The sequence below is a fragment of the Protopterus annectens genome, chromosome 5.part0, assembly GCF_019279795.1.
Source record: "Protopterus annectens isolate FY-2018-M chromosome 5.part0, PAN1.0, whole genome shotgun sequence".
NCBI classification, from domain to species: domain Eukaryota; kingdom Metazoa; phylum Chordata; order Ceratodontiformes; family Protopteridae; genus Protopterus; species Protopterus annectens.
Window position 1 is genome coordinate 824,642,377 of NC_056735.1, and position 23,376 is coordinate 824,665,752.

General features: G+C 38.5%; 1 protein-coding gene across 6 annotated transcripts in view; it reads left to right on the plus strand.

The window, feature by feature from the left end:
• ATP11A (ATPase phospholipid transporting 11A) overlaps nt 1-23,376 on the plus strand; it is a 1,534,794-nt gene that overhangs the window by 1,317,127 nt on the left and 194,291 nt on the right. For all 6 annotated transcript variants that reach the window (XM_044072636.1, XM_044072632.1, XM_044072633.1 and 3 more), the window contains exons 21-24: nt 2,219-2,321; nt 2,604-2,749; nt 2,870-2,929; nt 6,695-6,822. In XM_044072636.1, the coding sequence (XP_043928571.1) occupies nt 2,219-2,321; nt 2,604-2,749; nt 2,870-2,929; nt 6,695-6,822 (437 nt within the window). The remainder of the gene's footprint in view (nt 1-2,218; nt 2,322-2,603; nt 2,750-2,869; nt 2,930-6,694; nt 6,823-23,376) is intronic.

A 23,376-nucleotide genomic window follows, 5' to 3' on the forward strand; every position in this document is an offset into this window, starting at 1 on the left:
GACTCCTCCTCCCTGTAACAATTTATAATATGGTAACAATTAATTAATGTTTAATATACAAGATCACTCATCCATCAGGATTGATTAAAGATGTTGCATTTGTTAGTTGCATGGTTTAGTAAAATGCATGATTTCAGGTAAATGTGCAGCATACCCCGGGGGTCATCTCTATGTCACTGCTAGACAGAGGCACAGTAAACTAAACCCTAAAAGGGCGTAGTATTCTCATCCTAAGGGGTGGTGAAAGCCACACACACTCTGGCTAGGCTTATAAATGCCCTAGGGCAGATAGCCTAGTACGAACCTATGAACCTATAGCATCTTTTGTTTATAGGCCATAACAGTCATTCCAGGGATACATGTAGGAATTTGGTAAGGAATGGGATGCTGTCCTGAATAACTGTGAAGCTAGGATTTGATGGCTGAGGGGATGAAAAGCCAAGATAATATAGAGTCATCACTAGGTTGTGTCCTTAATGTGAGAAATGAAATGATTCTGGGGTAGAATTCTACCTTGTATATATCTTGCTGTGCTGCAGTTAAACTTAAACTTATGTTTCTTTACTGATCTTTATTGTGCATGTATTGTAACTATGTTCCAAATCACTTTTTAAACCTTCCTTGTTCATTTGTCCTTTACCAAGTTGCATAAATGAGCTTTTTCACTGCAGTGTCTTACTTTCTTGTGTTTAGTTGGTTCTTTGTTTAGTGCCATTACCCTTTTTATTGTGCATTAGTTGGTTCTTTGTTTAGTGCCATTACCCTTTTTATTGTGCATTAGTTGGTTCTTTGTTTATTGCCATTACCCTTTTTATTGTGCATTAGTTGGTTCTTTGTTTATTGCCATTACCTTTTTGTTGTGCATTAGTTGGTTCTTTGTTTAGTGCCATTACCCTTTTTATTGTGCATTAGTTGGTTCTTTGTTTAGTGCCATTACCCTTTTTATTGTGCATTAGTTGGTTCTTTGTTTATTGCCATTACCCTTTTTATTGTGCATTAGTTGGTTCTTTGTTTATTGCCATTACCCTTTTTGTTGTGCATTAGTTGGTTCTTTGTTTAGTGCCACTACCCTTTTTATTGTGCATTAGTTGGTTCTTTGTTTATTGCCATTACCCTTTTTATTGTGCATTAGTTGGTTCTTTGTTTAGTGCCATTACCCTTTTTATTGTGCATTAGTTGGTTCTTTGTTTAGTGCCATTACCCTTTTTATTGTGCATTAGTTGGTTCTTTGTTTAGTGCCATTACCCTTTTTATTGTGCATTAGTTGGTTCTTTGTTTAGTGCCATTACCCTTTTTATTGTGCATTAGTTGGTTCTTTGTTTAGTGCCATTACCCTTTTTATTGTGCATTAGTTGGTTCTTTGTTTAGTGCCATTACCCTTTTTATTGTGCATTAGTTGGTTCTTTGTTTATTGCCATTACCCTTTTTATTGAGCATTAGTTGGTTCTTTAAGTGCCATTACCCTTTTTATTGTGCATTAGTTGTTTCTTTGTTTAGGCAAATTACCCTTTTTATTGTGCATTTTTCTGTACCGTCTGATGACCATCACTTGTCTCACAAACAGGCCCATTTATTTGTTGTTCTTATGGGTGAGACCTAACCAAGAGAGACCATCATCTAGGTGGTCTTCAGGACTTGCGTGTTGTAACTTGATATTGTTTGGCAACTGAGATGCACACTTGCAAAGTGAGGTGTCCTCTAATGCCCCTTTCTAGCATCAGGATGTTCACAGTCCCATAATCTCTTCCCTAGGAAGCAGCACTCCCTTGGAGGACTAAAGATTACACAATTTGTCAGAAACAAAATATCTGTGCCATATCACTGTATACCGGGCTTCCATCTTCAGTGGGGTCCAGCATTGCAGCAAACCAAACTGCAGTGGGTGAACTTGCATAAGTGGTTTATTTCCCCTCAGCTGTGCTTGGCATTTCCAGTACCAGAGCAGGTAATTGAAATTAGGTCATCTGGGTGATAGCGTCACAGCACTGTACATCATGAAAACTAGCTACCACCAGCCTTTTGAGAACCATTTATTCTGCAGTGAGACTTACTTGCTGTTAGTGGTGCATGCAACACTTCTTGGAAAAAAAAAATCAGTGGTCTACTAAATATAAGTACGCATAGACTGAGCCATTACAGTTTATCAAGTATCAAAAGAGTTGATACACCAAAAGCAGCTATACATGGTTATATGTGTTTATTTTTCTTTTCCCATTAGATTGTTAAAATGATCAAAGCATCAAAGGAACATCCTATTACATTGGCCATCGGAGATGGTGCGAATGATGTTAGTATGATTTTGGAAGCACATGTTGGCATAGGTGAGATGCCTACCTTCATATCATTCCTTCAGTGCTGTGGACATGCAAAAGACATGCAGACTTAGCCTGGAAAGACTTTGTTTCAGCTAGAAAAGTGATAGATATTATACAGATGTCTTTTGGATCATAAACACAATTAGTATAGTACTACAATGCGTGTTTTATTGGACTTTTCATTTCAATAGTGCTGCATCTTTAAAACCTGATAGATCATTTGTGTTCTACAAGTTGGATTGGGAGTACTTCTGCGCTTATGATTGTTTGTCTTTCTTGCTTTTCTAGGCCTTATGGGAAAAGAAGGGCGTCAGGCTGCAAGAAATAGTGACTATGCAGTTCCTAAATTCAAACATCTGAAAAAGATGCTACTCGTTCATGGGCATTTATATTATATCAGAATTTCAGAGCTTGTGCAATACTTTTTTTATAAGGTAGGATGTTATTAATTTCAAAATATGTATACTCCGCTACTTATAAACCATCACAGATAAGGAAAGTGAACCTAGTGAAGAGTGGTGTTAACTATTTACTGATCTCTATTACTTTTACAGAATGTTTGCTTCATCTTACCTCAGTTTTTGTACCAGTTTTACTGTGGATTTTCTCAACAGGTTAGTATTCTTTGTGATTACATTGTAGGCCTATAAATTAGAAGGAATTTATGCTAGCTAAGCTAATGCATAAGTATTCCTCTATTTTCCTTACTCCTTTTAAGAAAACGCTGTTAAATGTTTTAATAATGTGTCATAACTCTTGCCTAAAATTATTAAATACGCCTTACATTTTCACAGCTAGAATTTTATAATAAGCTACTGAATGACAACTAGTATTTTATTAAATAATTCTACAATCTATGTTGACATAATCATTAACTCTTGATCAGTTTCGTGTAGAAGCAAGATTGTTGTTAAATGCCTTTCTCACTTCACTGTGTTTAAATTTATGTGGACATCCAAGTTTAATTTTCTTGTTTCACACCTGTAATGATAATTGTAAGTTTTCATCTTCATGTGAGTTTTATGTAAAGCAATACTTTCCATTTCTTTGTCTGAAGTGCTTCAAGTAACATTTTTGATGCCTGTCTCTGAGTTGCTACTAACAGCTGTGTTATTTCTTGCCAGAGTTTCAGTGAGTTATACTTCTGTTTCTTTCCTGCTTTTCAAGATCAGTTTTAGATGTGCTAACTGCATTCATTATGTTCTTTGTCATTCAGGCTGTGCAGCTGTCTGATCATGGCCACTTGTCACACCTTCAACTTAGCCTGTCTTAGCAGACTTATCACTCTCTGTATGTTCTTTCTGAGTGGATCTCTGGGCTTAAGACCAGTGTACTGAAATCAATGTTGTTATACTGCCCCTTTTAAGTAATGTGTTTCTACAGACTATGTTATACTGTGACTGTTGTTAATGGCTAATCAAAAGAGTTAACTTTTTTCTTTTTATAGGGATTATATGTAATGGTTTGTACTAGTATGCTGTTAGATGAGAATTAATCTGTGATATTTATATGCTGGGAAAACAGTACGTAAAAAATGAGACCCATAAATATGCTGCAAATAAAACCCACGTAAGCCACCACTGTAATTACACAAGAATAAATTAATCACTGATTCAAACAGTAAAACCAGGATGAAAAAAATCAAAACAGGACCTGTAAAAAATGTTGGAAGTAAAAATATATATATATGTTTGTGTGTGTGTGTGTGTGTGTGTGTGTATATATATATATATATATATATATATATATATATATATATATATATATATAAAATGTAGCAAACTATAGGAAACAAAATATAGAGTTTTGCTGCTCTTAGTTTTGAGGCACTTGGCAAAACTTAAAAATTCTTTCTGTCCTGGGTAAATTTTAACATTTAATAAAAGTTGCCAGGAGAGTTATTCAGGTAGTGTTTCCTAATTTCTCTTGTGAGATCCCTCTTCAAAACCAGAAGTACAAATTTTGAAAATTGTGAGCATGCTTTACCATGTTTACATAGAACATTAATTGTGGAACCTTTTTAAATATTTATGTTCATAAGGAGGCACGGTGGATAGCATTGCCACCACACAGCAAGATGCTCCCTGGTTCTATTCTTAGCTGAAGTGCCTTCTGTGTGGAGTCTGCATGCCAACCCTGCCTTCACATGGGTTTCCCTCCTACATTCTAAAGACATGCACTAGTCAGGTTGGACACTTGAAACTGGCCATAAGTGTGAGTGTGTGATATGGATGAACTACCGCTGCAGGGCCATCCACCTTGCAGTGTAAACCTTGGCTGTAGATGATTATCACTTTTGAAGTGGCACCCCAACCCCATGTGCAGAATGGATGGATGTTCAGATATATATATATAAAATCTCAATATAAAATTAAGAAAAGCAAAGCTGTGATTCATACAGTTAGCTGCTGTGTGTGTGTGTATATGTATGTATGTATATGTGTATATATATATATATATATATATATATATATATATATATCTATGTCAGATGATCGAGTTTTCAGAAAAATTCATATAGCCGAGACCATGCAAGTCAGTTTTCGGAAACTCGAACATCAAACAAAAAAACCCCACAAAAATCTACTTTTTTACATTTATGCAGGGGGGTAAGCACCCTTGCACCCAAACAACCCCCCTGCAAGCTATATATACCAAATCAGAGATCGCTCTACAGTGAAGAAAAGGGTTAATTTCCCTATCCTCGCTGTACCGCGATCTCCATTCAAAAGCTTTGAGTTTTCAAAAACTCGATCATATGGTCTTGACCATATGAATTTCAAATTTCTGAAAACTCTATCAACTGGTAAGAATCAATTTATATATCTATATCTATATATAAGTATATGTGTATATATAGATATGTATTTAGTTCTTTGATTGTGGTTTATATGGGTATTTACAAAATATTTATGGTCCTATTTTTTTTCTGTTTGTTTTTACTATTTGGAACAATGATTAGTTTATTCATCTGTAACTGCAGTGGTGGTATTATCTATTTTATGTTTATTCATTGTTTTCTTGTGGGTTTATTTGAATTGTCATCCAATAATTTTGTCTTTCTGCTTATTAATTGTATTTTACCAGTGGTAGGATGAAGTGTCAGATCACATGATAGATTATTTTAAATAGCCATTGTCTTCTGGCTATTTTTATGCTGAAGATGCCCTACATTCGCACATTGTTGTTTTGTGGCTCTGTTAAGATAGCAGATTTTTGAATATGACTGATCTGTATTTATCAGCTGATCACATGCTAATGTACTATTCAGTAATATTTATAAATATGTGCATGTGACTGTGTGTGTGCAACAGCACAGTCTAATTTATTAAAAGTAAATAAGAAAAGGTGATATTTATTTATGTGTGTATGTTACATTTGTTTACCGGGGAGGTCCAACTGGACAGAGCTGTCCGTTTTTTCAGTGGAGGCCTGGGGAGAAAAGCTCCAGAAATAATTACTAACATACTATACATAAGATATTTACATGAGCATTGTGGTTTATATATACAGTTATAAAATATAGCTGATAACATGTGATTGCATAAGATATTTACATAAACACAGTGGTTTAGACGTACAATTAAAAGTATAACAGGAAGTAACATGTGATTGTTGTTCATACAGTATATTTAGTAGAGGTAATCTTGAAGATGTAATAACGTTAAGAGAAGAAAGAAAAAATTAAAAATACTAACCAGTTTGTCAAAGGAGGAGAACATAGACAAGTTCATATGAGATTCATTGACATTTTAAGGGAAAGCCTTTTAAACTTAGTCTAGGGGAGAGTTAGTGGGTAGAGATAGGACAGTGGGGAATAAGTGGCAGTGAGTTGGTAAGTAATGTATGATAATAAATAATAGGTGATATACTGTTAGAGATATTTCTAAGAGGAGCCTCTCTCTTGTTGTTTCAGTAAAGTTCTTGCATAGTCAAGATGTATATCGCTTTATGCTGTATTAATTTTCCATTCAGAACTGCTACTTAGAATTCCATACCCCTTCAGTGCCACACAACTCCAAACAGCTTTAGCCCTTGTGTACCACATGGCAATGAGCAGTGTGCTATCATGCTTACATTTTGCCGATTGTAGAAAACATTATGCCTACTGCTTTGAAAATAAAGATCTACCACTATTTAGCTCCCATGCATTTGCTTATACATTGTTTGCAGACTATAAAAAATAGGTATCTTATTTTTGCCAAAAGTAATTACAGACCTTTACATTAAAGAAAGTTTGACAGTGAAGCATCAATGTTTTTCTGTTGGTCTGTTTCATTCTTAAACAATCAAAGCTTTATTTTGTCTTGTGTATTATGCATTGGTTATAATTGAGATTTGCTGTAGTTTTGGCTAACGTAACTGTTCTGTGCTTTCAGCCGCTGTATGATGCTGCCTACCTGACTCTCTACAATATCAGCTTCACATCTCTTCCTATCCTGTTGTACAGTCTTATGGAGCAGCATGTCAGCATGGAGATGCTCAAGCGGGAACCCTCCCTCTACAGGTATGCTGCTTTATGCACTGTATCTGAACTGAATAAAGGCAGGTGTAGTGAATTCCTCAGCTAATCCAAAACGTGCAATTTGTGTCCACTAGTGAGGGAATGGTGTCGTATGCCAAAAGAGGCAGGGGAATTGTAAGTTTTGACATGAACTGTGGAACTGATTGTTTTGCAAGTCTTGTAAACTGGTTTCGATACATTACGAAATCTAAACTTTATTTCCTAACATTAGAAATTGTCCATTCCATTCTGATGGTCAGCTGACATGTGTTTATTTTGTACATGTGATTGACTGACAGCTTTGTTAATTTGACAGTATCTTCCTCCTCCTCCATAAGCAAGTCTGGTAAATTCCATGGTTTGCAGTCTTTTCATTGACCCGGCGTTGCCGTTTAAGGTCCATTAAAGTACACATGTTTTGATATGTTAGAGCCATTTATTACAAACACTGCACATATTGTTTTTACCATACTGCCAATTACTGAAGGACCCATTAAAGACTTTCTGGCTATAGTTCATTTCAAACTTCATTTGGCAGTAGTCCAGAGAGTACAAATCCCTATGTGTTATTGTTAAGTTGTTATCAGTAATCTAAATTTGAGTTAGATACAAATTCTGGTATGTAGCCAAAAGTATCAGAGAAAAAAAAAAGTTATCCACTACACAAAGAGGCTGGTAACCAGTGGAGTCCCCAGGATTCTATGCTAGACCCACTCCTCTTTGGCCTCTACTTCTCAGATGTCAAAGCCAATGTCAAAGGCCTTTGGCTAACCTAGTTCACAGATGGCTGCAAACTGGTAGCAGACATTGAATCCCCACAAGGCAAGAACACCCTTTAGTAAGGTCTAACACAGACAAACACGTGATGCCAAAGACAGGGCTTAAAACTTAATACCAAGAAATGCATTATAGTACCTTTTGGGAAGGCAGCCATCCCAGGTAACAACTTCATCAGTAAAACACCCCTAAAAGTTGATTCACTAGGCAGGGATCTGGGAAGTCATGTAGATAGTAACATAGTCTTTGACCAACATGTCCAATGTAGTAAGAACATTATGTAAGCAAGGGCATGGCATCTAGGTTCAGAGAAGTTATCATACCACTGTACAGCCCTCATCAGACCCATCATGGAGTATAATGCCCCCTCCAGCATGTACCTGACCGGACACATTCAACAACTGGAATGTTGAAAGACTACAGGGAGTAAACACAGTGTCCTTATCACCTCAAAGCCTTGTATCTTTACTTGCTATCATTATCATGCAGACTTCTGAGAGGTAATCTTTGCCTAGCATGCAAGGCACCCATGGACCTGTTTTGATGAACCCTTTGCACATCTGCAAAACAAACAGCAGCAAAACTACTAGCCTAAAAGATGTAAATTTTGCTTGTAATGTAAATAGGACAAGTTGGAGAGAGAGAAATGTTTCCCTGAGAATTTCTCTGGAAAAGGCTCCCCATCCATGTGAAGCAGAGTTCCCCCATCCCTATTTAAGTGCAACATGGACCAGTGGATGGGTAATCAAAAGTTGACCCTTGGTCTGGTGCCTGTGTTTCTGATGGACAGAAGCAGTCAGTAAATTACCCCTATATATGTCATATTTGTGGGTCTCATGGCCAGGCTCCCAGGGACTCTTGTAGTCGTTAGCCAAGTATACACATATGAATTCTAAGAATTGCCGTGGTTTGTGCTCTAGTGAACATTTTTGTTTTATTTTACATTTGTTTACTGGGATAGTCCGACTAGACACATGTCCTTTTTCAGCGGAGACCCAGGGCGAAAACCTCCACTTAGAAAAATACAGTATAATAGAAAAATAAACGGTGGTACAATACACAAGTAGCAATAAAAGGCAATGCAGTGTGTGTTAAGGTTAAATGTAGGACAGTTCTGTTTAAACACAACATTAGGTATTCCCTAACAATAATTTTCAAACAAATAATACTTCAGTGGATTGGTGTAGTATATGATAGGACAATGGACCAACCACGGTTACATATAATATCAAGTGAAATAAAAATCCTGGTGTAGTCAGTACTTGTTTGTTCTTAGGAATAAAGATAGTGGTGAGAAAGTATAGATCAAATAGATAGCAGGAATGCTAACTGAAGGCAGAGTGAGTATAGTGACCTTTGGTTAAGCTAAAATAGTGGCAGGCCTGGAGATAGTGATGGAGGTAATCAGCGGTAGAACAGGGACTCAACCACCAGGACAGGAGGTGAGTTTTTAGAGTAGTTTTAAATTGAACTAGGGATGTGGAAGTAGTAATATTTTTTGGTAGTACATTCCAGATTTTTCCTACGTGGTTTGAGAAGAGGGAATCACCTGCCTGATTTTTGGAGACATTGATTTGAATATGGTGCTTATTGGTGGGGCGTAATGATCTGTTAGTGGCATAAGGTTGCAGTAAGTTTTTAGGATGGGTACTTTTTTCAGGGTTCGAGAGAATTTAGTGGGCTATTGTTAACTGAATGTAATGTAGGAGTTGGGGGAACTCTAGCCAGTTAAGTTGTTTGAGCGCAATACAATGGTGGGATCTACCTGGATAGTTTGTAGAATATCTGGCAATCTTATTATAACAGGATTCGAGTTTTTGTGTCTCTGATTTCTTTAGGTTTGTTAGTATGGGAGCTGCATACAACAGGTGGATATTAGATGGGTTTGGGCAATGGCAATCCTGGTATTCTTTAAGTAGTGTTTGTTCCTATATAGTGTACTGAGTTTTTTATGTACTTTTTTTATAGTCTGGGAAATGTGTATATCGAATTTAAGTTTGACGTCAATTTCTACTCCTAGAAGTTTGGTGTGAGTGAATGGAAATATGCTAGTGTTATTTAGTGAGGAGATATGAAATGTGCAACTGGGGAGACAGAGTTATTAGGTTGGAATACCAAAGGTTTGGTTTTATTGGGATTTAAGATTAGTTGATTGTTAGTGAGCCAGGATTCTACTGAGCGAAAGGCTTTTTGTGTTAGAGTCTGAAGTTCAGGTAGTGAGAGTGCAGCACATATGATTGTTGAGTTGTCTGAATATTGTATGAGGGAGGCATGGGGGTATGACAAGTGGAGGTTATTGATAAATATTGTAAATAGAAGTGGTCCTAAGATAGAGCCTTGGGGGACTCACAAGAGTTACAGGTAAAAGAAGGGATAAGGACTGTTGCCAAGAGACTGCTTACTGGTGTCTAGTGAGGTACTCGGAACCAGGCAAGAGTAGAGTTACAGAAGTTTAGCTCAGAGAAGACATGTAGAAGTTTTGTATGTGAAACCATATCAAAGGCTTTTGATAGATCAAGAAAGATAGAAGATACAAAGTTATTATTGTTCCTATGAAAATTGGTAGTGTTAGTAAATTATGTTAGTGCAGCAGTTGTACTATGGAATGATCGAAAGCCGTGCTGTGTGTTAGTTAGTAGATTGTCGGTAGTAAGATAGTTAGTAACTTGCATATGAGTGACCCTCTCTAGAATTTTAGACAGTGGAGATAATATTGCTATTGGTCGATAGTTACCAAAATCAGTCAAAGAGCCACCTTTATGTAAGGGTATTATGTAGGAGGTTTTCGAGATGGGAGGGACTTGCTGTTCTGTTATTGACTGATTAATATTGATGTAGGATAGGCTATACCATCTGCAGCTAGCTTTAGGTATTCAACAGCTAAGTTGTCTGCTGCTAGTGTTGAGGGTTTTAGCCTCTTCAATTATTTTTGATAGCGTTTGTTGCTACAGATTGTAGGGTGAAGTTTGAGATGATGATGGGAGTGGTAGTGGTAGTTTTTTAAAGGAGGTGGAGTTTGTTTGTTGGATAGTGCTAAGATGGTTTCAGTAAAGTATTTATTACATTGAGTAGTGATGTTTTCTGAGTTATTTGTGGTGGTGATTAGGGGTGTATTAATTTTGCCAGGTTGAAGTATATTATTTATTGTGTACCAGAATTGTTGTGGGTTTTTATGGTGCTTGGTTTGGATTTCTGAGTAGTAGCTTATCTTGTCTTATTTAGGGTGGCCACGGTGGTGCAGTGGTTAGCATTGCCGCCTCACAGCAAAAGGTTCTCCGGCTCGATCCTCGGCTGGGGTGCCTTCTGTGCGGAGTCTGCATGTCCTCCCTGTGGTCGCGTGGGTTTCCTCCGGGTGCTCCGCTTTCCTCCCACATCCCAAAGACATGCTATAGGTGGATTGGACACTCTAAAATTGGCCCTAGGTGTGAGTATGTGCGTGTGTGTACCTTCTGTAGAAGGTTGGGCGCTGGGCTGACAACTCAACACTGTAAAACTCCACTGCCAATCATGAGCGGACAAGGTGATTTGCTGTGACGACCCCTAATCGAGAAAAGCCGAAAGAAGAAGAAGCTTATCTTGTCTTATTTATTCTGTCTCTTTGCTTTATTTTAAAGTTCCTTGTAGGATTGGAGAGCAAGTTGGGATTTTGTTTTAGTCCAGTTAACCCATGCCTTGTCTCTGGCTTTAAGGAATGTTAATATAGAGAAAACCGTGATTGCTGCAGAAACTTGAAGTATACAATTTTGCTATTGGCCAGTGGACTTGTTTGAATATTTGTAGCTTTTCTGTGCTCTTATAAGTTGCCTGCATTTTTGCAGCCATGGACTCATTCATTTAGACCTGCTCGATGCTAAGTAATCAGGCTACTGATTGTGACAGTTTTACACCGGACTTGACAAACTAACAGCCCTGATGCATCTGGAATAAGTGCTTTTTGCATTCTTGCTGAGTTACTGTGATAGCTCTGCACTTATTTTTGTTTTTGAGATTACAGAAAGGACCTAGCCCTTTTTTTTCTGGCCTCTGATTGCTGTAGAACCTTCAGTTCTGCTGTTTTACTATTGGCTTATTGGTCAGTAGGCTCTTTTGGATATTTTTAGCCTTAGGCCTGCTCAGTGCTAAGTAACCAGGCTACTTTCATTGTACTTATTATGCAGTCATGTTTAACTATGTACTGTATAGACCCAGGCAGTCTGTACCATAAATTTCTGTGTCAAACATTCTCCATAAATTCCTAGTACACGTAATCGGTACTAGTTGCACAAGGAGACCCTGGGTTGCACTAAGATGTGCATTGCTCCGCTTGTGTAGACATAGATTGTTCTCTTTAGACAGACAGCACTTCTGTAAATCAAATCCAAACTTCAGAGGTGCTCTTCCCCCTTCAGCTCCTATTAATTAGCATCACTATGGATTTTCACTTTCCATCTGTCTCTGTAGCCAGCTTAGTTCAAATGGGTATCTTGAGAAAATGTAGCAATTGTCTCATATTTAAATCAGGGCGGCACAGTGGTGCAGTGGTTAACATTGTCGCCTCACAGCAAGAGGTTCTCCGGTTCGATTCTTGACTGGGGTGCCTTCTGTGTGGAGTTTGCATGTTCTCCCTGTGTTCGCGTGGGTTTCCTCCGGGTACTCCGGTTTCCTTCCACATTCCAAAGACATTCATCTGGAGCATTTCTCCCCGGGCCTCCGCTGAAAACAGGCTCTGTGGAACCTAGTCGGACATTCCCGGTCAACAAATGTTAAATAAATAAATAAATAAATAAATAAATAAATAAAAATATTTACTGACAGCCAACTAATACTTAGACTTGCACAGAGTGTGAGAGATGTAGTTATATAATGCCATTGAGAACACAACCCTTATCATATCATAGCTAACTAGAAGATCCCCTCTATGTCTCCTTCTGCCCATACCTCCTACCTAATTACTATGGAGTCCCTATGCATTAAGCCAAACACCATTTTCCTGGGAGACTTCAACTACCCCCCTATAAACAGGGAGACCTATGCATTCTCAAACTTGCATGCCTAATAATTTCTGGATTTCATCAACCTAAACTCTCGGTTCCATTTAGTGTGCACCTAACCAGGGGCAAAAACATCCTAGACTGGGTCTTACCAGTATGGTAAAGCTTTGCTCCTTACTACTTGTAACTTCCTCCTGGTCATATTCAACCACAAATCAGTCATATTCATTGTAACATTGAAAGAGGAAGCATCTTCCATTAACTTGGTATTTAGAGATTATAATAAGGCTAATCTGCTAAAACTGACTAATGATTGGCTAAATTCAAGAGCTCCTTCCCACCACATACTTTACCAACAAATTATGTGCACTTGTAAATAGCTGCATAGATGCATATGTCCCCTCAGAAGTAACCAAAACACTAAATTTAATAATAATCCCTATGGTGGAACCCAAATACGAACAACCTCTATGACAAAATGAAAAAACTCATTGCACACAAAAATAGGTTTAACTCCCAAGATGCTAAAAACACTCTTGAAAAACTTAACAGAGAAATCTGGACTCTGGCAAAATCAAACAAAGCCACGTGTGAGATAAAAATGATCACCTAGTCGAAGGATAACCACAAGCACTTTAGCTATGGTAAAACCTCAGCAATATTGCCTACCACTGCACAGATCTAATGGTAAATTATAACACATACTCGGATGCACAGGGCATAGCTAGTCTACCAGTGGACAACTTTAGCTCAGATTTCACACAAGTTTGGATTTGTCAAGTGCAGATTTTGCCAACTCATACTGGTCAGTGTCTTTGAGAAGTTTACTGTAGTTGTGGTGGAAAAATCAGTGCAAATTGCATACCTAGACCCCACAAAGACATTTGATACCATCCCACATTCAGTTATCCATAACTAAACTCTCCCAGGTAAATATAAATCCCTTTATAACTCGGTGGATAGTAAACTGACTTACGAAAAGAACCAAGGAAGTCAAGGTGGGTAGCTTGACCTCCTTTAAGAGACCTGTCACTAGTGGTGTGCCACAAGGTTTAGTCCTTGGGTCAGATCTTTTTTGTACTTCCTTCTCGGAGGTCAAAGGAAATGCCAAAGTTTATGGCTGACCAAGTTTGCATTTTACTGTAAACTAAGTGCAATCATAAAATTCTAGGAGAACAGCATGAACCTCAAAGAGGGTCTTTCTCAAGTAAAATGCTGGTGAAAAACCATGGACTAAAACTAAATGTCAAGAAATGTTTAAAAGTAGCCTTTGACAAGCTTGACTTCCCTTGCAACTATCACATTAATAACCTTCCCCTGAAAATTAATCCCATAGCTGGGAACCTTTGAACTTATGTTGAAAAGAAATTGTCTCTTGACCGCAATTGTAAAGAATTCCTCTTCATCTTACACCTTACATCCAAGGGTTTGGCATCCAGGTCCACCATGCTCATTTTTCATATACCAGTCATTAAGTATAATACAGCTTTTGGTTTGTACTTGTGCAAATACTTGTCACAATTTGAACAACCACATTGCTTTTTCACTAAAGAAATCAGGAGTCTAAACCATAAAAACAATGCAGACTATCTCAGTGCATTGCCCTTCTTTTTGGTATCTTTCAGACTTCTTAGAGGCAACCCGTGCCTCACTTAATAGAGCCTTAACAGACTTGTTTGACTTTCACAAGTCTAATGGTAACATTAACACCTGCTCAAGAGATCTCAATCTAGTTTTCAATAAAGATAGGACATTTTGGAGGAATTGGTATGCATCTCAGAGGATTCTGCTTCTATTGAACTGTCTTCCGCTCATCCGTTTAGTGCTCATGTGCCTCATGGATAGGAGCAATAAGTAAGTGTCTCAAAATTCCTTGTTCTGCTTATCTCTGGGATATTCATACATAAAAAGGAACTAAAAAAATTACCGTGAAAATGTAAGGCAAGGCTTCCTAAGATCCTTGAAGATCAGTAGCCTAGTAAGTACCTATGAATGTATGAAAATATGATTAATGTGATGTAGACCAATGTAGACATATTGCTGTTTCAGAATTCATTCCTAACTGTGCAGTATAGAAGCTGAAAGGCATAGATATGCCACAGAAGTGGAGAAATAGTTAAGCAATGCTTTATTTCGATGTGGCAGAGTAGAGATCATTTTATAGGAAGGAAAATGCATTCTGGGAAGAGGGAATGTTGTGTTTAGGGTGAAATTGAACTAGTAAAATACTTGTTTTCTTAGTTAAGGAGTACCCCTCCATCATTGCCAAAAGACATTCTTCACAATTACAGTAGTATCCATCAGGAGAACAAGATAGCAGTCATAGAGGAAACAACCACTGTCAAGTTATTGTTGACACTTTCACTGAGGTGAAATCAACTAATTTATTTCCTGTATTGCTAATTTTAATCTGGTGAAATTTAACCACATGTCTCATTAACAATCTGGGCAAGAGGAAGGCTTGGAAATAATTAGAGTTGTTGGTTGATTATCTTAAAGCTGATCTCTCCCTGACTCTAAGTCAGGGAACAGCATACGAGGTAGCTTTTATGCTGAACTGCTATTCTGGTGTGATCGACTATTCAAATCTCTGTTCTGTGAAGTGGATCATATCAGCAACTGACTACTGAACCTTTAGCCAGCTGGGAGGGGTGGATGCTGGCTGTACTTACTTCACACCCTCACCATTTTACCCCCTCCTTTCCTTGCATCCAAATTACTGGGAAGATTGCATGCACAATAATTCCTGCCTTGCTTAACAAAGCAAAAATTTGAAAACCTTAAATGCAGAAAGTTCCTTCTCAATGCCTTTTTGTGGCAGCAGTCTTTCTTTACTCCTACCCTTCTCCTTGCTCTTGCAGTGGAATGAATTGGATGGGATTTTAGCCAAAACTATTACTGTGAACTTTCAAAATATTTGCCTGCAGTTTTCACAGTAGGCTGATGTGGATAACATTAGTCCTTTCCTCTTACCCTCGGAAATAACAGCTACACACTTACGTACCCTGGATGTATCCTTTATTTGGACATCCATGTATGTATCCTTTACTATGTTATTGTCTCCTTCCTCACCCACACTTTGCTCAGCAGCTTAGGCTTCCCCACCTTGACATATGCTGCTTGCTCTGAAGACCTACCATTAGTAAAGCATAAGCAGCATCTATACTCTGCCTAAATAACTATATGATCCTCCATTCATAGAAGAAGTAGTTGTAGTCACAAGTTTGATGTGTGCACTGAGACTAGATTATCTAAACTAAGCTCCTTTACTGATGAGTTCTAGTCACACCAGACTCAGCTGTACAAACGGATTAGTGATGTGGCTGAGAGACTGGCCTAGAGGGTGCAGTTGTATGACGATTAACCTTAGAAGTCGGTTAGACTTACCAGCTGTTTGTGAACCACCTGTCACTGTGATCATAGTAGTGACTTTTATAGTCAGATGCTCCTCTGTTTTGCTGAGGCCGCCAAATCTCAACCTATCCTGACGAGTGGAGCATGGTGAGGACTAACCTCCTTCCCGTCTCACCAAGTACAGTTTCAACAGTGAAAATTACCAATGCAAACCCATGTTTCCTAGTCCCATTAGTCCTATCAGGTGCAATGGGAGATAGTGAAGCAGCTGATGTTGAAGCTTATGGGCATAGGGGAGCCAAGCATCTGATGTTCATCGTGTTTCACTGTCACAGTCATCACATACTTTGTCTGTAGAATTAACTAAAACATTGTGATTCAAGAAGCTGTTTCGGAGACTTACTGTGTATTACTTGGAATAAAAAGGAGTGAGCTGAGCTGTTTGTTTGCCACATAGCAGTGGTTACTAGGGACCACTCTCACATGTCCCCTCCTCCTTATCAAAATTGTTACCTCTGATAAACATTACATTTTATGTCTTACATGGGAGCTAGGAAAAGGAGTAGCTGTTTTGTAGGGATCCATTTAGACAATTAAAGGCATCATCCTCAAAATTAGTGCCAATATTTTGCACTTCATATCATACAGCCTTCCCCAGATACATTTTTTAAATGTTTTGTCTGCTTAAATGATAAAAGAGCATCAAATTAGACAGAGTACAGAAAGCTTTTAACTTAATGTTTCATAATATTTTAATGCATGTAAATGGGTAGACTTTTGCCTTTGATAATTGCTTGGAAAATAGTCTGCTACCCACTTAAAAAACGAAAAGTTCAAAATTTACAGCACTATAAACAAATGACCTTAAGGCCTAGCACAAATTTTTCTTTTAAGCTGGACAAGTTTTACAGTAAATGAAGTGACGTTTCCATGCAAAAGACATAAACTAATTTTATGTATTCTACCAGGGCATTTTTTATTGTTATGAGATATAAACCATCTCAACACAAGCTTTTTTCAGGGAACTATTTGTCTACAAGATTGAAGCAAACCAGGAAGCAGAAACCTCAGAGGACTACCACAGGTTCTGTCACTATACCAAGCCAGGAAAGAGTAAAACTGTATTTGCTTCTAAATTTTCTAGAATGCAAAAAAAAAAAAAAAAAAAAGAAACTATGGCTGCCAACTAGGTTTGTTCATTGGTTAAGACAAGCAGAGGGTTGTGTAACATGCTGATACACTCCCATATCATTCAGCCATGCAAACAGAATATTCTTTATGGTATTCTTTTTCAAGTTTTATTTTTATATCTCTGTGCTAGCAGACCCTTTTGAGGGGAGCCCTTTATTAAGAATTTGACGTTGTCCTTTTCAGAAAGGCTATCATATATATGTCCTCTTGCACTGTTGTAAAACAAAATAGAGATCAGTCGAAAGAAATAATGGAGAGAGATGACTGTAATACCTCATGAAATTAACTTTTAAATGTAAAAATGTGTAATATCTTTTAAACGTAGACACCTTTGTAAATAGATTTTGTAGTTGTTGACTGTATGTAGTTGTTAACCTGTGTAAATTGTTTTATATTGCAAAGTTATGAAATTTCACTTATTTTGTAAAATCAATAAAAACATTTAAGGAAAAAATGGAGATCAGTCAGCAAGAGCCTATTTGTTATAGCACTGATATCCAGAGTGACATGCAGTATCAACTTAAGTTCAGGTGTTGCTCAATAACAGAATGCTTATTGTAACTCTTAATCTCTGACCGTTTGCCTGATGCAATGCATAACTTAAGTGTCCTACAGATTCATTTCTCTCATGCTCTTTCCCATTAAGGTGACAGCTACTGTGACAGTGTAAAAATAAGTAAAATAAATAACTTGTCAATTGGGTACTTGCTGAACTTTTATTCTTTAATAACACTCGCTAATTTTTCCAGCCATGTTGCAGCATAATACAAATTTCCAAATGACTTTGCATTGTTAATTCTCATCCAGTGAAGTGCATACATTTTCATCCAATAGCAAATTCAAACGCAACTATGCAAATAGCGTGAATGTGAAAGGGATACAGAAGGAAGGATTTTATGGCTGTATAAGTTTAACATAATTAAAATTACAAAAGTTTTTCTAACGGATAGGAGAATGTGGAAGGCATGCTGCCTCTGAAGTCACCCATACCAGTAATATGTGCTGTATGTTTCCTTTTGTCTGACTAGTATGCCTAAAGAACATTAGAGTAGGGAGTTTGTGTTTAGTCATGCACAGCCATGAGGCAAATAACCAGGTGTTAGAGAATACAGAAAACTACCATTACAACATGTAACGTGCTGTTTTCCAGAACCAATTAATCTTTATGTCCCATAAATGAAGGACAGGAAGGAGGTGATACAAATAACTGAATAGTGCTTAGAGGTCCAAGGGTTCAGATTGCCTTTAACTGGGAGGTGCTGTAGTTGTAGTGAGGCAAACTCTACCACAAATTAAACTCTTACCCTGTTCAGTTATTACTAGATCATCAGAGAGTCCCAATTCTTATATTTTGCTCTTCATGGTGCTGTTTACCTCTCCATTTACTGTCTATTGGCAACCATTTACACTTCTCAGCATCTTTATACTCTAAAATAAGTAAATCAAAAACAAACTTCTGCCTCCCTAGATCTTAATCCTTCCTTTGTCTGGATGTTTCAGTGGATAAAATATTAGTGAGCAATCATCATTGGTTTGAATAGATATCAGTAACCAGTTTAGAACTGAAAGAAGCTTATTTTTTTCTATAACACCTCTCTTCTATTTTGTGTGTGTGCGCGTGTGTCTGCTGTTAGGTAGGCCATCTCTACAGTGTTTAGTGAATAGCTAGTGTTAACAGAAAATATTTCTGAAGTCCAAAAACCAAAGAAATAGTGCCTTTGAAACCAAATCCTGGAGGTAAATCCCCTTCCCTTGGTTGGGGAACCAACCAAAAAAAAAAAAAACCCTCTGAAAAACCTCACCAGTCTAAAATCTCACGGCTTACAAGAAAAAAAAAATATCAGTGTCCTAGTTGAAGTACCACTTTCTCCAAAAAAATGTAGTGGTGGAAAGATCCTTTCCATTATCACCAAACAGAAAAGTGGTTAAAATGAATGTAGAACTCTTAAAACTGCTGCTTGTTTGAAGACAACACTTGAAGTCCCAAACCTGAATACTGATTACTTATATTCTCAGCTTCCAAATAATTTTCCTTCATAGGTCGCAACTTAATATATTCTAAAATATATTGTTTTTCACGTCAGCAAAGTAGTACAAGTACAAGTCTAAAAATAAACACACTGTTTTCATTTCTGCAAATTTGTTCAAATTTGTGTTTAGGCATTTGATGGTGAACAGTATTGGGATAAACAAGCAGCTTATACCCGAAGTGATGTGCAGGTAGTCAGCATTTACAGCTAACTGACGAAGCCCATTTTGTCTGTTACCTGTCCTTAGAACATACCGCTGTGAAGTTACAGAGTCTAGACAGCGTAACTGCCATTTGAAAAACCAGTAATCTACTACTTAGTCATTTCAAAACATTTCACTGTTGCTCATACCAAGTGTAGAGAGACAGCACATATCTTAGTTAGCAATGTCTCTTACTGCAATTTTGCATAGTAAGACAGTTACAGATGTTGGCCAGTGATGTTAGTTTTTAACAAGCCTGCTGACATCCACTTACGATGTCACTGCTGACATTGGAGCAGGTTTCAGAACATACTGTAACACGTTATGTTCTTCACTTATTCCCACCATGAAATGGAGTTTGAGTGTGTCATTATTCTTTTCCTTTCAGAGTCCGGTATCTTAGTCTCATTTTGATGATTTATTTGACAATTTATTCTGAATGTAAAGTTTATCCTCTAGTACTCAGTAGCACAAAAAAATAAACACTCCTGTAATAATTCGCCACCTCCTCAGAACGCTTACTGTTTTTGTCCTGTGCCGCACAATGGCAGACAGCTCTTATGATCATGTAAGAAGTAACATCGGCTGATATTCCAGGACTATTTTCAGTTTGCATCCATGACTCCCTTGTCAGAAGTAGAATCTACTGGTATGATTTCAGGAGAACAGTAGAAAGGTTGTTGTTCTTCTTTCGGCTTTTCCTGGTTAGGGGTCGCCACAGCGGAACTCCGGTCTGCTAATGATTGGCAGTAGATTTTTTATGGTGCCGAGGTGCCAGCTCGATGCCCAACCTTCAACGAAGGCACGCCCATTCACGCATGTCTTTCGAAGGCCACTCGACCATGGGGAGGACATGCAGACTCCACACAGAAAGCGCTCCAGCCGAGAATCGAACGGGAGAACCTCTTGCTGTGAGGCGACAATGCTACCGCTGCACCACTGCAGCTTTGAGAATAGTATAAAGGTAAGGTCCATTAATATAGATCCTTTTTACCAGAAAATAAAACAAATCATGAGTGAAAAAACAGGGCATGACACTGTTTGGTAGACAAGATAGCCACAATCACATGAAGGCCTTTTTTAACAAGAAAAGGTCTCTCTCACTGTTTTCCTGATTACAGAAGTCTCAGAATGAAGCTGAATGTCTTTCTACTTCTAGAACAGCAACAGCAGTACTGCCATCAGATTCTTCTGCCTTTACTGTTTGAAATAGTTCCAATTCATCCATACTGATGGAGACACTGTTCAGAATATCAGAGTATTCTGTAGAGAGACTTGTTCATCTGATACATTTCCGATGCACTGTGCTGAACTTCACACCCTCAAAGCCATCTCCTCTTTAATCATCTCTTCTTTCTCATGGCCCACAGTTGTAATTGGTGCTCGTTTCCACATCACTGTCACTCCTTTCACTGAAATGGATAATACTGCCATCCTAGCCCCTTAGGGACTGATATCCAGTGTTCTTCAACATTGTCTGGAAACATTTCTCTGAGGAAGTATCACTGGTGTCATTCCATTTTCTAAAGGTTTATTTCATTGTTCTGCATAAGACTGATGTCATAAAATGTATCTCTTTCTGGGGCTGTATTGCCTGTTAGAAAAAAATGCTAACACTTTACAAAACCTGTACTGCAAATGTGGATGGTATCTATCCTACTGCTGCAGTGTTTGATTGAAGAAACCAGAAGGTGCGAGCAGTTCTGATCCCAATGTTCTCCCACTACGTCGGCCTTCTCCTTTTCTTCTTCAGAACCTGTATGGGTGGAAAGCAGAGATGCCACAGAAGTTTGTAAAACAAATGGGGGGACATGGATTCCCAGGAGCAAATTTCCAGTTCAGTACTCCCAAAACTCTTATGATTTTGATTCATTAGGTAATGCAAGTAAATTATTTATTTTATTTATTTATTTATTATTTGTTAACTCGGTAGATGGCCTGTTATGTGGACGCTGTTCAGTCATGACCCAGGCCACAAGGACAAAGTTGTGTGTGCATGTATGTATGTATATAGAAATGCACATATCCATATAGGTTCATAGTTATATACTAGGCTAATGGCCGCAAGGGCCATTATAAGCCTCGCTGTGCAGTCCAACCCAGTAGCGTCCCTATGCATCATGGGCTTTTATTAGGAGGTGATATGTTAGGACATTTCTAGAGGTTATGTTGGGGGGGGGGGGTATTTTGGGCATTACTATTTACCTCTGCCTGTTGGTGACATGAGAGCCAGACCTGGGGTGAATTTCTGATTTCCTATCCATTGCTCAAGGTTACAGTTAAATAGGGTTGGGGTGAACTCTGCTTTACATGGATAGGAAGCCAGTTACAGAGTATGGGGATCCTCTGAGATGCAGATTTGTCTCACCAACATGTTTTCTTTGTCACAAACAAAATTTAAATCCTTGAGGCTAGTGGTTCTGATATTGTTCATTTTTGCGGATTACAAAAGGTCCATCAGTGCAGGATCCGAGGATGTCTTGCATGCCAGCATAGATTGTCAATAACCTGTACAAGACTGAATATAGTTATAGGGCTTTAAGGGGATCTTTGTAGGACAATGTATTTATACCCTGGATTCTCTTGGTAAGGTACATTTTTGGGCGTTCCAACTTTTGCATATGTCTTGTCAAGTGCATGCCTAAGGAGGCATTATACTGGGTCAGATAAGGGTTAAATAAAGTGGCAGTATGACTTCCTTAGTGCTGGATGTTATGCCTTTACTTATGAGTTGGTCATTATAGAAAGATTTTCTTACTGCCTTGGCCACTTGGTGGTCAAAGGCCAGATTACTGTCTACATATGCTTCCCGTTCCCTGACATATGGGCTCAGCTCTTAACAGGTGTCTTATCGAGTAAGTAATTAGCCTGGGTGGCAGTTTTCCCAAAAGGCACTATAATGCATTTCTTACCATTGAGTTTTAGTCCATGACTTTGGCACCAGTCATTTGTCTGTGTTAGACCCTCTTGTAAGATGTTTTTGTTATAGGAAGAATTTATGATGGCTCCCAATTTGCAGTCATCTGAAAACTTGTTCAGCCAAAGGCCTTTGACAGTAGCTTTTACCTCTGAAAACTAGATGCCAAAAAGGAGTGGTCACACCATGCAGCCGTAAGGTGCCCTGCTGGTGAACATTCTCTTAGTGGAGGTGTTATCACCAGTAATAAATTCCTGGGTTCCGTCAGTGAGCCAACTGGCAATACAGTGAGTTATGCATACCCCAAAACAAAACACGTGCAACACATATCTCACAAAGCCAGTGTGCCGAACAGTCACAGCCCTTAAGACTAAACAACACACCTGATACACTTGTAATAGGTGACTCTATCATCAGGCACACTGACGTCCCGCTCACCATGCTGAACAAGGAGAGGGTCACGGTGAGCAGCCTGTCGGGCGCTAGGATCCGCCACATAACACAAGCACTCAGGTCACTCCAAGGCAAGTACAAATATGACTCAGTCATTGTCCATGCTGGTGTGAATGACCTGAGACGTACCTCCCTGGACTACATGAAAAGAGACATAGAGGAGCTCCCTGAGCATGTAGCCCAGGCCGGTATGACCCTGACCTTGAGTAGCATCTTACCCTCACCAAGAATGATGCCACAATATGAAGACAAGATGATCAATTTCAACAATTGGCTTAAGTACTGGTGTCATTCAAAGGGGATCCAATGCCTGTCAGCTTGGGATGATATGCTCGACAAGCCACGATGCTTCGCTAGGGACGGCTTGCACCTGTCACCCCTGGGCTTTCGGATATTGGCAAAGGCTCTTGCTACCCCCATAGTGCCTTTTTAGGCAAGGCTCAAAAGACAAACCCACCTCCATAGGTATCACAAGGGATAAGAAACTAAGAGTAATGCTACTCAACGCCAGAAGTCTAAACCTCAAGATGCACGCACTCAAAACTCTCCTTAGCATGGAGAACATCGATATCTGTGCAGTAACAGAAACCTCAGGGCTCCCGAGAGCACCCCAGCACTACCAGGTTATACCTCATACCATGCTTTTCAGCCCCAAAACTTGGA